At 47.9% G+C, this 13,500-nt stretch overlaps 5 protein-coding genes across 5 annotated transcripts; 1 reads left to right on the forward strand and 4 right to left on the reverse strand.

Annotated features, from left to right (window-relative positions):
- Nucleotides 1–509: 509 nt before the first annotated feature.
- N7473_006958 (major facilitator superfamily domain-containing protein) lies at nt 510–2,896 on the reverse strand (the record flags this gene model as incomplete). The annotated part of the gene is made up of 4 exons (XM_057152898.1): nt 510–667; nt 732–1,080; nt 1,135–1,157; nt 1,216–2,896. The coding sequence occupies 4 exons, from the start codon at nt 2,894–2,896 to the stop codon at nt 510–512; spliced, it is 2,211 nt and encodes a 736-aa protein (XP_057007236.1).
- A 1,914-nt stretch (nt 2,897–4,810) lies between these two features.
- Nucleotides 4,811–6,738, forward strand: N7473_006959 (uncharacterized protein; the record flags this gene model as incomplete). The annotated part of the gene is made up of 5 exons (XM_057152899.1): nt 4,811–5,006; nt 5,069–5,705; nt 5,766–6,096; nt 6,150–6,437; nt 6,496–6,738. The coding sequence occupies 5 exons, from the start codon at nt 4,811–4,813 to the stop codon at nt 6,736–6,738; spliced, it is 1,695 nt and encodes a 564-aa protein (XP_057007237.1).
- Nucleotides 6,739–7,403: 665 nt separating this feature from the next.
- Nucleotides 7,404–7,963, reverse strand: N7473_006960 (uncharacterized protein; the record flags this gene model as incomplete). The annotated part of the gene is made up of 2 exons (XM_057152900.1): nt 7,404–7,822; nt 7,873–7,963. 2 exons carry the CDS (start codon nt 7,961–7,963, stop codon nt 7,404–7,406), a joined length of 510 nt encoding a protein of 169 aa, XP_057007238.1.
- A 1,350-nt stretch (nt 7,964–9,313) lies between these two features.
- Nucleotides 9,314–9,796, reverse strand: N7473_006961 (ribonuclease H1; the record flags this gene model as incomplete). Its single annotated transcript, XM_057152901.1, has 1 exon — nt 9,314–9,796. One exon carries the CDS (start codon nt 9,794–9,796, stop codon nt 9,314–9,316), a length of 483 nt encoding a protein of 160 aa, XP_057007239.1.
- A 1,094-nt stretch (nt 9,797–10,890) lies between these two features.
- Nucleotides 10,891–12,851, reverse strand: N7473_006962 (uncharacterized protein; the record flags this gene model as incomplete). The annotated part of the gene is made up of 2 exons (XM_057152902.1): nt 10,891–12,734; nt 12,788–12,851. 2 exons carry the CDS (start codon nt 12,849–12,851, stop codon nt 10,891–10,893), a joined length of 1,908 nt encoding a protein of 635 aa, XP_057007240.1.
- Nucleotides 12,852–13,500: the final 649 nt, after the last annotated feature.

Consider the following 13,500-nt stretch of genomic DNA (forward strand, 5'->3'; position numbering starts at 1 on the left):
CCAGAAACCCTTGACACTGTCTCAAAGCGCTATCATTTTGGAGAACTGCGTCTGTCTCGCCTGAATCTTATCTATCGCTTTACCCCCAGTATGTTCTCCGGTGAAAACTTCATGCGCGGCTTCATGTCGGAGCCTCTTTGGACGAAGGCATTCTTGGAACGAAACTTTGCTTGGCTCTTCTCGGTGTTCGGTTTCGTAACTATCGTGGCGGGATCAATGCAAGTTGGATTGGGAACCGATTCGTTACATGGCAGTGGTAAATTTCAGAGGGCCTCGGCGGGGTTCACCGTGGCTAGCTTGATTGGAGTCATTGTGAGTGTGTTGCTGGTGAGCGTGGTCTGGGGATATCTGACTGTATATCATGTCCTACGGGCAAAGGAGAATTTGAAAATTGTAAGAAAGAGGAGAATCGATAGGCAAAAATAGCAGAAACAGCGTCTAGGACACCAAATAGCATGGCTGGGCGATGATTATACATGAAGAAAAAATCATTATATGTATATACTTCATTAGATTTCTAGTCGTCTGCCCATGAAATTAAGAATACATTTCGAGGTCGTCTCGCGGATTTGATGCAAGGTTGTTCTCTTCCACTCGTATAGACCCATCAGTTTCTCCGGCTCTTCTAACCGAGGTGCTAGTTGTCCCCAAGACTCTTCTCTTGCCCCTGTATCGAAGGAAAACCCATGCATCAAGAAGCTTATTCGAAAAACCCAATCTTTGATTTTCACCTTTTGGAAGACGAGTGCGTGGGTCTTGAGTTTGATCAGTCCCGTTCGCGAATGCCCATCCCTTTGCTAACCGTTCCAGACTTTTGTTGGGCAGTCGTGGTAGACGAAGTGCCCGTGCATCACCGGTTGGTGGTGTTTGCAGATCGGGGATCCATATCCACGCAAAGAAAGCCCCAGCTGCCAGTGGGACTGAGAAAGCACCAAGAAGTTTGTCCAAGGCCCGAGGATTAGCGTTCAGGATAGTCTTCTCTGTGAGGATGAGAATGACGATGGCGCCAAGCTTTCCACAAGCAGCCGAGATACCATGGCAGGTGGCACGGAATCTGGTGGGAAAGATTTCTGCAGGAATCTGAAGTAAATTAGTGTCAAATCCTCTTCATCATGTAGTTATGGAAAGACTCACAATAAAAGTCAAGGTATTTGGGCCTATAAACGTCAAAATGTAAGCGGATGAAATGTACCGAATCTCGAGCGGAAGACTTACCAAGATTGAACAGAAATTGACAGAAGGCGTACAGTACCACGTTGGCCACATAGCCCTCTGTGAACTCGGTCGCTACCAGGACACCTCCTAACACGGCAAACCAAATACTCAACAGCAGAAATGACGACACCAACCAAGTCTTCCGCGGAATGAAGTCAATGATCCAAATCAACAGTCCACCACCGACCAAGGAGGTGATTGATATGGTGAGAATATAGAACTTTGCGTTGTGGGATAGTTCAGTGAACATGTTGTATGTTGGGTCCCAAATATTTTGGTAGTCAGGAATGTGGAGGCTTGAATGTGTGGCTGCCACCAGGCTGGTGATTGTGGTTGTTGGAGGCGGTATATTTGCAAGAATTGAAGTTGTAACATTGTAAACATTCCCATTAAATGTGACCGGATGAGTGAAAGGAATTGTCATCGTAGTCGTGGCAGCTTGGAGAACAGAGGTTATGGTGACATTTGGGATCGATGAGGCCCACAAAGCGGCAAGTGGTCGTGGGGAGTTGATCCCTAGAGCATAAAAGCAGAAATCAAGCAAAAACCAGCAGATAGAAGTCGCTGCAAGGTATCGGATATTGCCCTCAACGAAGAAGAAAGTCCAAAAAGTCGAGTCGCTGTCTTGTACTGGATCGGGAGAAGCAGTAAGCGCAGGAGATGTCGGAAAACTTCGTGGGTTCGAAGGAGCCAGAGTATCGCCCTCATCCGAGGACACGTTGTGGGATTCTAACAATTGTACAGTACGTCGGAACTGGCGCTTGGTAGCCATGATTGCTTGTTTGGGATCATGAGCAACATCCATCGTATAGCGAGGCGACTCTGGGATAGAAAATCTCCAGAGGATGGCAAGAAGAGCAGGGATGCAGCCAGCACCAACTACCCAGCGCCAAACACTATCCAGTGTTGACAGGATTAGATGCTGTTGCTCCACAGAGAGTCGATCAAACTCAGCTCCACGGTCTGGGAGACCCTGTAGACCGCGCGATTGCATCAAACCTGTCAAGACTCCCCATCCAATTGCAGCTGCAAGGACCTGCCCCAACGGTTGCATCAGAAATACAGCGGCCATCATTCTTGCCCGGTACTTGGTACTGGCAAACTCCGCGGTGATCACAGCACTCAGGGGATATTCAGCCCCAATACCCATTCCGAGAAAAAAGCGATAAAATATCATCCAGCTCAATATGTTCATGTTGTTGTACATGCCATTTGAAGCCTGTGACATCCCTAGCGTCGCAAATATTACCAGCACCAGCTCAAGACCATAGAGCTTTCTTCGTCCAAGTCGATCGGTCAACCACCCAAAGAGCAGCTGTCCAACAACGGACCCAGCCAAGGTCGCAACATTGATATAGAGCTCCGGCAGTTTGTCCGCTCGATCTGGCCAATACAAGAAGGCCAGCAGGGGCAAGATCACATTGGTCGCGAACAGTGAGTATGAATCTGTCAAGAAGCCGGACGCCGCGACGATGAAGACCTGCAAGTCGAAACCATTATGATCGAAGATGTTGATCACCCCTTCCCGCCAGAGCCGTGGGTTCTCGTCCTTCTCATCAGGAACCCGGGTAGTACCGTCGATCCACCACGGATGGTCGCCAAAAGGGAACGGTAGCCAATTGTTTATCCTTTGCCACGTTGACACATTTCCTTCGTCGTCGATCGGACGCGCTGTCGCCATAGCCAGACGATGATCTCAAAGGCTCTTCCGCATACCATCAAAAATGGTTGGGAATCCTGACGACTGCAGAAGTTATACTTTTCAGGACACGACATGTCATGCGGGCCACGAGGAGCTGATTGAAAAAGGTGATGTCCGTGCCTAACGCCACTAGCGCTACGAGCGCATCCCAATATAACGGAACAATCGACCACTCAAAGCTTAGAATTCAGGAACGTGTTCTCTTCGTCTGAAGAGCCTCTTTTCCCTTTGAATTTGATTGGGACGTGCTCATAGCGGCGAAAAAGGGATCTCGGGGTAAATCTTATTAATATCATTTTCATCCCCAAAATGCTCCGATCTTCGCTACTTCCACCATGTTGCAGCTTTGGGTTGCCTGTGCTCAAGCAGGCCCACTTGCCGCGCTGCCCACAGAAAGGATCCAAGGGATTGCTAAACGTTTCCATGCCTTCTACCGAACTTTTAGGTGCTTCCGTCGGATCCTGCGATTTCAACACACGACTCTTGAGTCATACCATGAATTCCAGCAAACCTGGGATGAATGCAATGACTTTCTTCACCACAATCCAAGATGGCGTCGCCAAGACACAACGCCCCAGACAAACCTGCTGCATGAAACCGCTTGTTATGTCTATAACCCCTCCGACCTGGATCTCCTTGAGAGGCGTGTTGATTTGCAGCTGCATATCATGAATGCAAAATTGGATGATATCATCCTGTCAGTCTTTCATCGCAGTCCATCTGATCCTTCTCACAGTCGCTTTGAGGCCGCCGCTAATATTCGCTGGAATCATAGGGATCTGTTTTCTGTTGTCTTCAAACAGTCCGACCTACATCGCATATCTCAAGTGATAGCCGCCAAAGCCGCTCCTCAATATGAAGTCACCTTACCATCGGCTCTCAAGCCTGTCGAGGAGAATACCTGGCCTCTTTTCCACCATTTGATTGAGCTCCACGAGGCACTTAAAAGAACAAGAGCGCCCCCTTTGAGTGCAGTGCACTGTGAGAAGTTATGGAATCTTGTGTTAGCCAGATTTCGAGATCACGAGTTATCTTCTCACGGCTCAGAGTTGATATTCTCAAGGGTCTTCAGGCTGAGCGATAGAGGAGTACTGCACGAGTATGCACAACAGACATTGAAACAACGACAGTCTAGCTATCGCTCCCAAAGGCTCTCTCCGTACTTACGGCGGCGTGTCTATACTCATGAAAAGGACGAAGACTTGGCCACTGTGTAAGGGTTGACATTCCTAGACAAACTTGAGCAGAATTTTGCTTACCAATTCGCATAGTCAGCCTCACTCTCTTCAAGAAGAGAGGGCTCTTCATACAGTAGACGTTGTCACTCAGTCAGGAGACCGGTCGGTAGTGAGTATCGGAATCGACAAGGAGTGGGGGATTGTGCAACATCGTGAGGCTTTTACTTCCAGCATGTCCGAGGATTGCCCACTAATATGTCACAAAGTTCCTTCGATCATTCAAATCCACCCATATACCAAACATGAGCGTTTCTATGCCCCCGAGATCCGTCTTTTTGAAGCCTGCAATGTCGATGAATTTGATGGTATCGAAACATGGCGACACAAAGACCGCAAGCCATCATATAGATTTGGTTATGATATTGATGCTATCGCTTTCCAATGTGCGCTCCGAGGGAAGGCCTTGCTGCATACATTTCAAGTCGAAGAAATCACTTCTGGAAGGGGCTCAGAGGGTACCGCTCAGCCACTAAAGCTATGGTCTGATCTCGACGGCCGAAACAAATCAGTCTCTTTCTTAGTGCAACAGAGCAAACCATACTATCACATCGATGTTCCTTTGCGACTTTTTGGGAATTCAATTCACACAAGCGATTCAGGCATAAGAATTCGAGTTGAGCTCGTTTCTCGGAAAACTAAAAAAGGCAGAAACTCGATGAACAAGACCGGTCTTCTAAGGCGTTTTAGTGACTTGCTTCGCCATTCCCCACCTGACAAAGAGCCAGGGTTGGCAGGAAGAGACCCAAGACAGGAGATCGCGGATAGCATTGTTGAGGATGATCTGCCAGCACAAGATACTCAATTCCTCCTTTCACTAGGCCACCTACGATTTGAGTTCACCAATTCCAATGGTAAGAGCATCCCTTGCAACAATACTCAAGCGGATACTCGATGTTCTGATTCAAGTTGACAGATGCGAGTAAGTTTCAGGACGAACTGGAGACTTTTTTCCTGGAAAATCGTGAGACGGAGCCATCTCCCGGTCAACATGTTTCGATCTCACGTGAAAATTCCGAAGGCGCAGGTTCACCGTCGCCTATAGTGATCCCTGAGCATATTGATGGCCTCGACATACGACCAAGGAGGGAATCAATGGGCAACCAATTCAACATCCCAAATATCTGGGACCCATTGCGGCCAGGTCCTCTGCGCAGACCATCAAATGGCGTCAACAATCCAGGATTTGCCCGGCCCCCTATGTCTCCCGAGACTGCAACTTTACCCCAGGTTACCAAGGATCTGGATTATCGGATCCGGGGAATAAAGCCTGAGCATACAGGTCCTGATTTACTCTCATACCTCAGTCGTAAGCTTGGTATTGAGCCGACCGTCGTGGGACGCATCAAAGCTCTGGCTACAAGTCAGACGGGAGACAAGGTGGCAGTTGTGGCGTGGAGGCCCCAACCTGCGTGTTTGTCGACGCCGGGGAAGGAGGAATGGGAATTTGGGCCGACCTCTGATGAAGACGATACATATATCACCGTCGATACTCATTTTCGCGGAGTGACTGTTCTCTACTCTCCGCCTCCCGATGTGCCGCACATGATCGAGTAAGTAATTTGCCATTGTCCTCGGAGTAAGATACCAGATGCTAATGACGTACTTTTTAGTGTATGCGCCGTTGCCGGCCTTGGCGGCCATGCTTGGGGATCGTTCAAATACAAGGGTGCATCTCAGTCTTTCATGTGGGTGTTGGACGTACTACGAGACCGTCTTCCGAACGCTCGGTTGATGACCTATGGCTCCAAAACAAGGCTCGATGGGAACGAGTCAACACAAACATTGAAAGATTTAGGCAAACTCTTACGGGATGAGATGCGAAGCGTTATGAGACGCCGGTCCCAGTCGGTCTTGAGCTCTACAATGTCTCACCTTGGGAATGCCTTCGCCGTTCCTTCGTTCTTTATTGCGCATAGTCTTGGAGGACTTACTGTGAAAGAGGTAACTATTAGTACTGAAAATGTCGAATGACCCAGAGCTAAACTATCGAGCAGGCACTATTACAGGAAAGGGAGAGTCCGGAAGCCGGCAGTTTCTTCAAAAACCTCCACGGCGCCCTATTCTTCGGTGTACCAAGCCACGGCATGCATGTCGAAGTTCTTGAAGGGATGATCCGAGGTCAACCCAATGAGTTTCTCGTCAAGTCTATCATGTATGAATCCGAAACTCTACAAGATCTCAGTCGAAAGTTCAAATCGGAATCCGCCAGATCAGATTCTTCAATGAAAATGCCGAAGATCATATACTTTTACGAGATGGAACCTTCTTTCTCACCGAAAAAGGTATCGAGGCCCCTCTCACTGATCTCTCAATTGAAAACGCTTGCTCATACTGTGATAGACTGCGGATGGACAGTGGAAGATGATAGGAACCCCGAAGAGGATTCTTGTCGATCGCGGTTCCGCTACAGATGGCGAAGTTTGGGGTGCGGGTCACATCAATACACACCCTCTCAATCGCAACCATTCCGACCTTGTGAAGTTCAGCAGCCCAAATGATCCAGACCTCGAGCGTGTCTTGCACGAACTGCTAAACTTGGTGGGGTACGTCGACATCGACACCTTAGAGGAAGAATTGGACTGAGTGTCGGGGATTTTGGTGCATGTATTTTCCTTTTTGAATCGTCTAAAAGTCTCTTGGATATGTGTAGCAATTCTCGGCCCACTAGAGAGTATGAAAATTTACTAAAGATGTCCTTGCTAAGTTCGAGGGGCTACGTTCGAGGGGCTACCTTAGCCGCGATTTTGCCCTACCGTCAGCCCTTTCAAGATGACTCACAGAGTAAGAAACGTGGGGCTCAAATGTTGTTATCTCATCTTTAATAGGGAGGGAACTCTACATAGAGGTCGTTGGGAGTTCTCCAAAGCAAGTCGTATCAAAGGAATGCATGATTTGACGATGCCATTTAATTAGTCTTTTTGGAGCTTTTATCAAACATCTTGCGAATACACGATAGCCTCGGATTTCCCCAAGTTTATTTCTTATAACTAGTAGTAGAATTTGCGATTGCTATCCACAGATCATCTGGTATCCAAACAAGAAGGGAATCTGTTTGGGGGTCCGCGTGTGCGAAGTCTCCAAGCCTGAGGAACAAAGGGCCGCTGGGGCAAGGTGGCACAAACAGGTTCAAGTCCGTCGGATACATGGTACCATTAGGCTCAGTTATGGTAACTTGAGTCTTGCCCGGTCCATATCCATTGACGTAAATGAAAGTGATGGGGAAGAATTCCCTAGCCACCAAATCGTAGTCAAAGGTAGTAGGCACACCAGACGGCTGAGTAGCTAACAACGCCATCGACGTTACCATTTGCATAGGACGAGTACGCCTTCTCTCCACCCCAGAAGAAGAGCGCATTATCTGTGACTTTGTAAGGCGCAACAGTATACTTGCCGATCTGGGTTGCATGGATGAATCCTTGGAAGACGACGGTCCACTGCCAGCAGTCTATCGCTTTGACTTGGCCAGGCAATTGGCAAGTAATGGTGTTCCAGTCGAGATAGTTTGCAGACTCAAAGTTAATGTTCCGAGTCAGTCCGCTGGTATAGCAACTGTAGTTACAATTCCAGTCGGAAGTTTCGTAGCCACCACCGCCGCAGCCACAGTTTGCACACCCCCCTGAGCCGTAAGAATAGACGTTTTTGTTAAGGTATTGGTAGTAGTTCACACCTGATCAATCAGGTTAGCTCGGGCTTCACATCATTTAAATGAGAACATACGGTTATAAGCAGTAGGAGTTGGCAAGATCCAGTTTTCAGTGATGGTGACCGTGTTGACTGGAGTAGTTGTAGTTGTAGACACTCCACTCATAGTAGTCGTCGCGGTATCGGTACTGGGGTTACATATCGGCAAGATATCCAAGCTTGATTGACACTAATCGTAAGAACCGGCAATGCATGTGCAAGGCCCAGGTGTAACCGACGGCGGAATGATTGTCACTGGTGGCACCGTCGGGCAATCGGCGGCAGTAGTCGCAGCAGATGCCTCCGCTCGGACTCTTAAGGTAATGAGGGAGCTGGATAAGGTCCAAGAGTCTTTGCGGTGCTCATGCAGTGATGGCTTTTGAGTGGATCATAGCACGAGGAAAGCGGGGTTCGCCAAGATTGAATTCTGCACAAATTTTATTCTTTATTAGTGACCCCACGTAGTCAAGAGCACCAAGGAGAGTATAGATTTTGCCAATAACGGGTTACTTATCGCTTCGCCCTTATTTTACATACAGGGGGAAAGAGCGAGCTCAAAATCGAGTCTTCCAAGACTGCATGAGTGTTGACGAGCTAGCTGCAGAGGCAAGCAACTCCCGCGAGGCAACAACAATAAAAATAGGATGACGTTAATGGCACGACAAGAACGTTCATGACACGACAAACTAAACCCCTTTTGGGTTAGCTCCCACCCACTAACAAAAAGGTACCTTCGACTTCTGCATGAACACGGCTGAGGCCTCAGGTATATATCCATATCTCTCTATGTAAGCCTAAATATTAATTCTACCTTAAGTATGTGACTACTTAACTATCAGTAATTACAAAGTTTCTGCTACTTTTATAAATGGTGCTCTGTTGTAACGCGGCATTAATGGCTTAGCAGTGTTTTTGTAGGGGTCGAGGCTACACTTTGGCGGCGGGTGGGAGCTAACTGAAAGGGGCTTAGTATGTCGTGTCATGAACGCTCTTGTCGTGCCATTAATATCATCCTAAATTATAGCGGAAATAATGAGCCCCGCAGATTAGCTCAAGCGCTGCATCGAAGGCGCGGAAGAGGTTCGCAAGATAGGCAGCGACGACCACGCGTAGTATATTATTAAAATGCGTAGGACCTGTAGTCGACCGTCTGTGTTGAGGATGGTTCGCCTTGACACCAGTACAAGACATTGCAAAATAAAAGTTCTGTCATACAGTATTTGGTCTCTGACTTGTTAAGTCAGTATGCCTGGGCATAGTCTCTATTTATTAATTTTATTCCACGTGTCAGTGACGATTACATCGGAATCTATAGACATGCCCTGCTTTGAATAGTGGGATGCTGGTAAACATACGATATTTTGGAGGGTAATCTCCGTTCATTTAACTGTCTGTCCATCCTCTCGTTGCATAATCAACTGGCTAGCATTAATGCTGGTGGAACATGCCACTTCAATGATCATCGTTGCCTTGTCTCTCACTCCCTGTCCAGCGCCTCGTTACAGAATCGATCGGCAACCTCATTCTCCTCTCTCGGAATCCAGATGTACTCGACATCTCCCTCGTTTCTCAATCTGTCGTCAAGATCCGAAGCCTCCTCCAGAAGGTCACGGTTTGCAACGGGGTTGCCAGCAGCGTTGATCCACCCATTGTTGGTCCACTTGTAAATCCACGATTTCATACAGTTAACCGCATATTTAGAGTCAGAATAGATTGTGACATCTAGATATGGATTGGTGTCAAGCTCCTGATACTTCTCCAGGGCTTGTTCCAGCGCCAGAATTATGGCTACAATTTCCGCACGCTGGTTTGTAGGTGGGGGATATGAGGGTAAGATTCTTGTCCAGCCATGATATTTTCCCCATTTTGTCTTGAAAGCGGCGGCAGCGGCTCCTATTGCCCATGGGCTTCCATTGCCTCGACAGCCACCATCAGTGTAGATTTCCATGGCGTAGACCATGATGGCGATAAATGCGAGTGTCGAATAGGTTCGTGCGATGTCTGGTGTCATGTAAAGATATGATTGGAGAGCTTCAACACCTGTCGTAGGCTCATGCGGAGTTTGTATGCTCTGTAGAACCGTTCCTAATCAGACTTAAGAGAATCTTCCTTAAGGACCTGCGCCTCTGATATTCGTACTTACCTAGACGGTGATGGTTTTGTTGTCGAGGTCAATCCTGGTGCGAGGTATGGAAAGGAAAGATATGGAACGGGGAAGAAAAAGAGATTAAGTTGTGGGGAATGCAGGGGCGAGGGTAGATCTAGCGGTCTCAGTCGGTGTCTAAACAAAGTGCAAACGCGTAGTTTTGCGAGGAAGGACATGGAAGACTCCTGATGAGGCTGGGCGTTTGCCGCGGACCCGGAGGCGCGGCCCGTGAGAGTAAATCTGGGGAAGTTTGTTAAAACTTGGACAAATCTAAAAACCGTCCATGGGCTAGCTATTATCTGTGCCCTCCGTGATATTGCGGCCGACCCACCGCTTCCGCTTATGGGTGCGCACTAAATCCCCGTCACCTTTTTTTTGTATGGCATCTCCATACAAAAAATACATAGCTATTCCATATAGATTATTCGGTCTAGATATACAACAACACTTTTTTCTTCTATATTTAACTAGCTACATAGATAATTATCTATCTATTACTCCTATTCATAGTTTTTAAAATAGAAATTAGATATAGTAGGATACAATACTCTCCCTTCTATTTTTCTCCTAATAAAAAACTACTATGAGGAAATTTTAAATCTATTATGACATCTTTAATCTTAGGCTAGAATTCCTAAAAACCTTATAGATTAAAGATCATGCCTATTAGAATCTAGAAAAAGTTTTAAAAAACAGGCATCCCTAATAGAGATATCTCGATTTTAGAAGAATACTAGAAATGTGAGGTACATGCCTTTTGTATGGAGATGCCATACAAAAATAAGTATGATGGGAATTTAGGGCGCACCCATAAGCGGAAGCGGTGGGTGGGCCGCAATATCACGGAGGGCACAGATACAGTACTTCTTATCAGCCGTTATTATTGGCCCTCAAATTTGATTGATCTATCACATTGCAGGGCTAAACCCGTCCACCTCCACAGGCCAGTCTTTGGGAAAGTGGGCCCCTGCCGCTCCATCCCAGCCCCCAGCCATCATGGCCATTGTGAGCAGTAGAGAAGCAGCATCTGGCATGTACGGAGTCGGAACCCGACGTCCTCCCTCGGGATACCCAGCGTCATCAAATTGGAATCGCGGATCGAGCAGATATGCGACTGCCTGCTCAACATCACCCAGACGTAACGAATTCAGTGCTAACATCGAGAAATCCCAGCCATATGAATCCTCCAGCGCCCAAAGCTCCTTGACCTTATCGGCTGTATTCCGTGCGATCGTCAAATTGATTGGCGAGCCGGTTAATGGTGGCGGCAAAAGACCGTAGATGCCAGTCATAGCTGGGTGGTCGTTTGTCGTGTCGTTGCTGGTCCACATGTTCGGGATGCCTTCGTATACGGCATAGGCGTCCTCAACAATAGGAAGCGGAGCCAGATTCTCGAGAACCTGAATCCACAGCTTTGGAGCCGACTGACCCTGTCGTTCCTTCCAGCGCACAGCAATATCCAGCCCAAAGCGCCAGTATGCCAGCTCGAAGGTCGGGTTGACCGTTACGTTAGGGGAAGTGTTTTCGGAGACGGGGTACATGGGCGGTCCCAGGTCATAGACAGCAGTTGACGTATTCCACCACGCGAAGGAAGCCATGAAGTCCGCAGAAGCAGTGAGAATGGCATCCCATTTAGCCAAGGTCGCTTTTCCTGGGAAGGCTCGATGCTCAAGCTCGGCAAAATACATTGGGTGCGGCTGTTGCCATATTAGGAGGGCATTGATCTCACCAGGTGCTGATCGGCCAGTGGGATCTGTCATCTTCCCCCATCGTGCTCCACTATACCCCTGGTCTTTAGCACGAACAATGCTTGAAGGAAGGAGACGCTCGTAAATTGAAGGGACGCTGCGCTCCAACAGGTCAAAGTGATTCCAGCGGGCGAACTGTGCCAGGTGCCACAAAGTCATCTCGAGATGGAACTTTCCATACCAGCCATTGTTGACTAGACCCGACTCCTGAGGCGGATTTGATGATGCTTCATTGACGGCAACGAGGTATTGTGAGAGGATTGTACGTCGTTGCAGCTCCGCGGCACTGCTATTAACAGTGGCGGCAGCCGACAGATCAACAAATGCTCCTTTGCACCAGTAGGATTGCCACCAAGACTCGGATTGCCGCTTCAAGTCTGAGAATTTGAGATCTTTGCTCTGTTTGCTGGGCTCGAGAGAGAAGCTGACAGTCATGCGCACGCGGCTACTGGTTGACTGGAAGTGATAGCGATGCGTCCCATCGGTTGGGCCAGAGATAGCACCAGGGGTCTCCCAGTTGATTGTCACATAATAGCTATTCTCATCCAATGTGTGCTTGATTTCAGCGGAGTAGGAGTTGATTTTGGTCAATTTGGTGGAATGTTTTGACGTCGCATTCCAAACACCGACGAATGGAGCGTCGAACTTGTTGAGATCCGAGTACGGGAAATCGAAGAATATTCCCAGGCTGTCTTGAAAAAGTTTGGATTCCACACTGATTCCGACGGTATCGGTGACTGGATCCGCGACCGTCTCAACACTAACAGATGTATTGTTATAGACGAAGGATGAGTTGATTATTCCCGACCACAGGTCTAGTTCTTGACTCTTGTGTTGCAGATCGGCCTCGGTGACGTTGACATCTCCAAAGGAAACTCCAGTCCTTGCCAGATTGAGTCGCTGGGGATTCTTGATCAACCAGTTTGAGATGTCATTTTCAGCATTGTTGGGCATGTCGTAGTTGACCAGTCTCCCATGAGTCCACCAGTCAAGCCCCGTGAAGTCTGAGTGGTGTCAGTAGTTTCTCCAGATTAAGGAGAAAGTGGACATGTCTTACCATCGGGCGAGGTTTGCCCTGCTGTAGTTGGTAAGCTGAAGTTATGCCATCCCCAGGTGGACATGATGGCAAATGGAGCGAAGGTCTGGAGACCGGTGATGTCGGCGCCGAAAGCAAAGTTCCCATTGCCGACTTGCAATGGCGTTAGCGTCGAATCCGAGCTGACATTTCTCCTGACATTCAGGGATTTCACAATCTTGGATCTCCGATTACAGGTTATTTCTCCATGCGATGCACCTATTAGTAGCAAAGACAGGCAGAGAATCTTCTGCATCGTCATCTGTAGCTGCAGAGGCTAACTGTCCCTCGGGGTTGAAATGTTGCTCTTTTATTTTCTCTGTCTTGATGAAAATCCATTGACTAGCAGTTCAAAAAATTCCCCCATTCTTTTATACAAGACACGACCACAATAATTCGTACTGTGTGTCTCGAGTCTCATAGGCCAATATTTCCCCGCTGCCGATCGCGCTCAGGCATGCGGGGAAATTAGAACTCCTTCGGACTTTGCTTCACCGAGATGACAGAGGTGAAAAAATAGTTGAGGCAGTTGGGAGATACTACTCAACCTAAGAAAGTTACTGTCAACTTGTTCGGGATATTTAGCCATGCTTTGACCAAACCCCGAACATCCATATACTGCGGGAACTAAAGACTGGCATCAGTGAAGCCTCTGCTGAGCCATTTGGATAATTCCAGATGTTTATTCATTTCGG

Source organism: Penicillium subrubescens (genome assembly GCF_028828155.1).
Source record: "Penicillium subrubescens strain IBT 31985 chromosome Unknown utg000005l_segment0_segment0, whole genome shotgun sequence".
Lineage (NCBI taxonomy): Eukaryota > Fungi > Ascomycota > Eurotiomycetes > Eurotiales > Aspergillaceae > Penicillium > Penicillium subrubescens.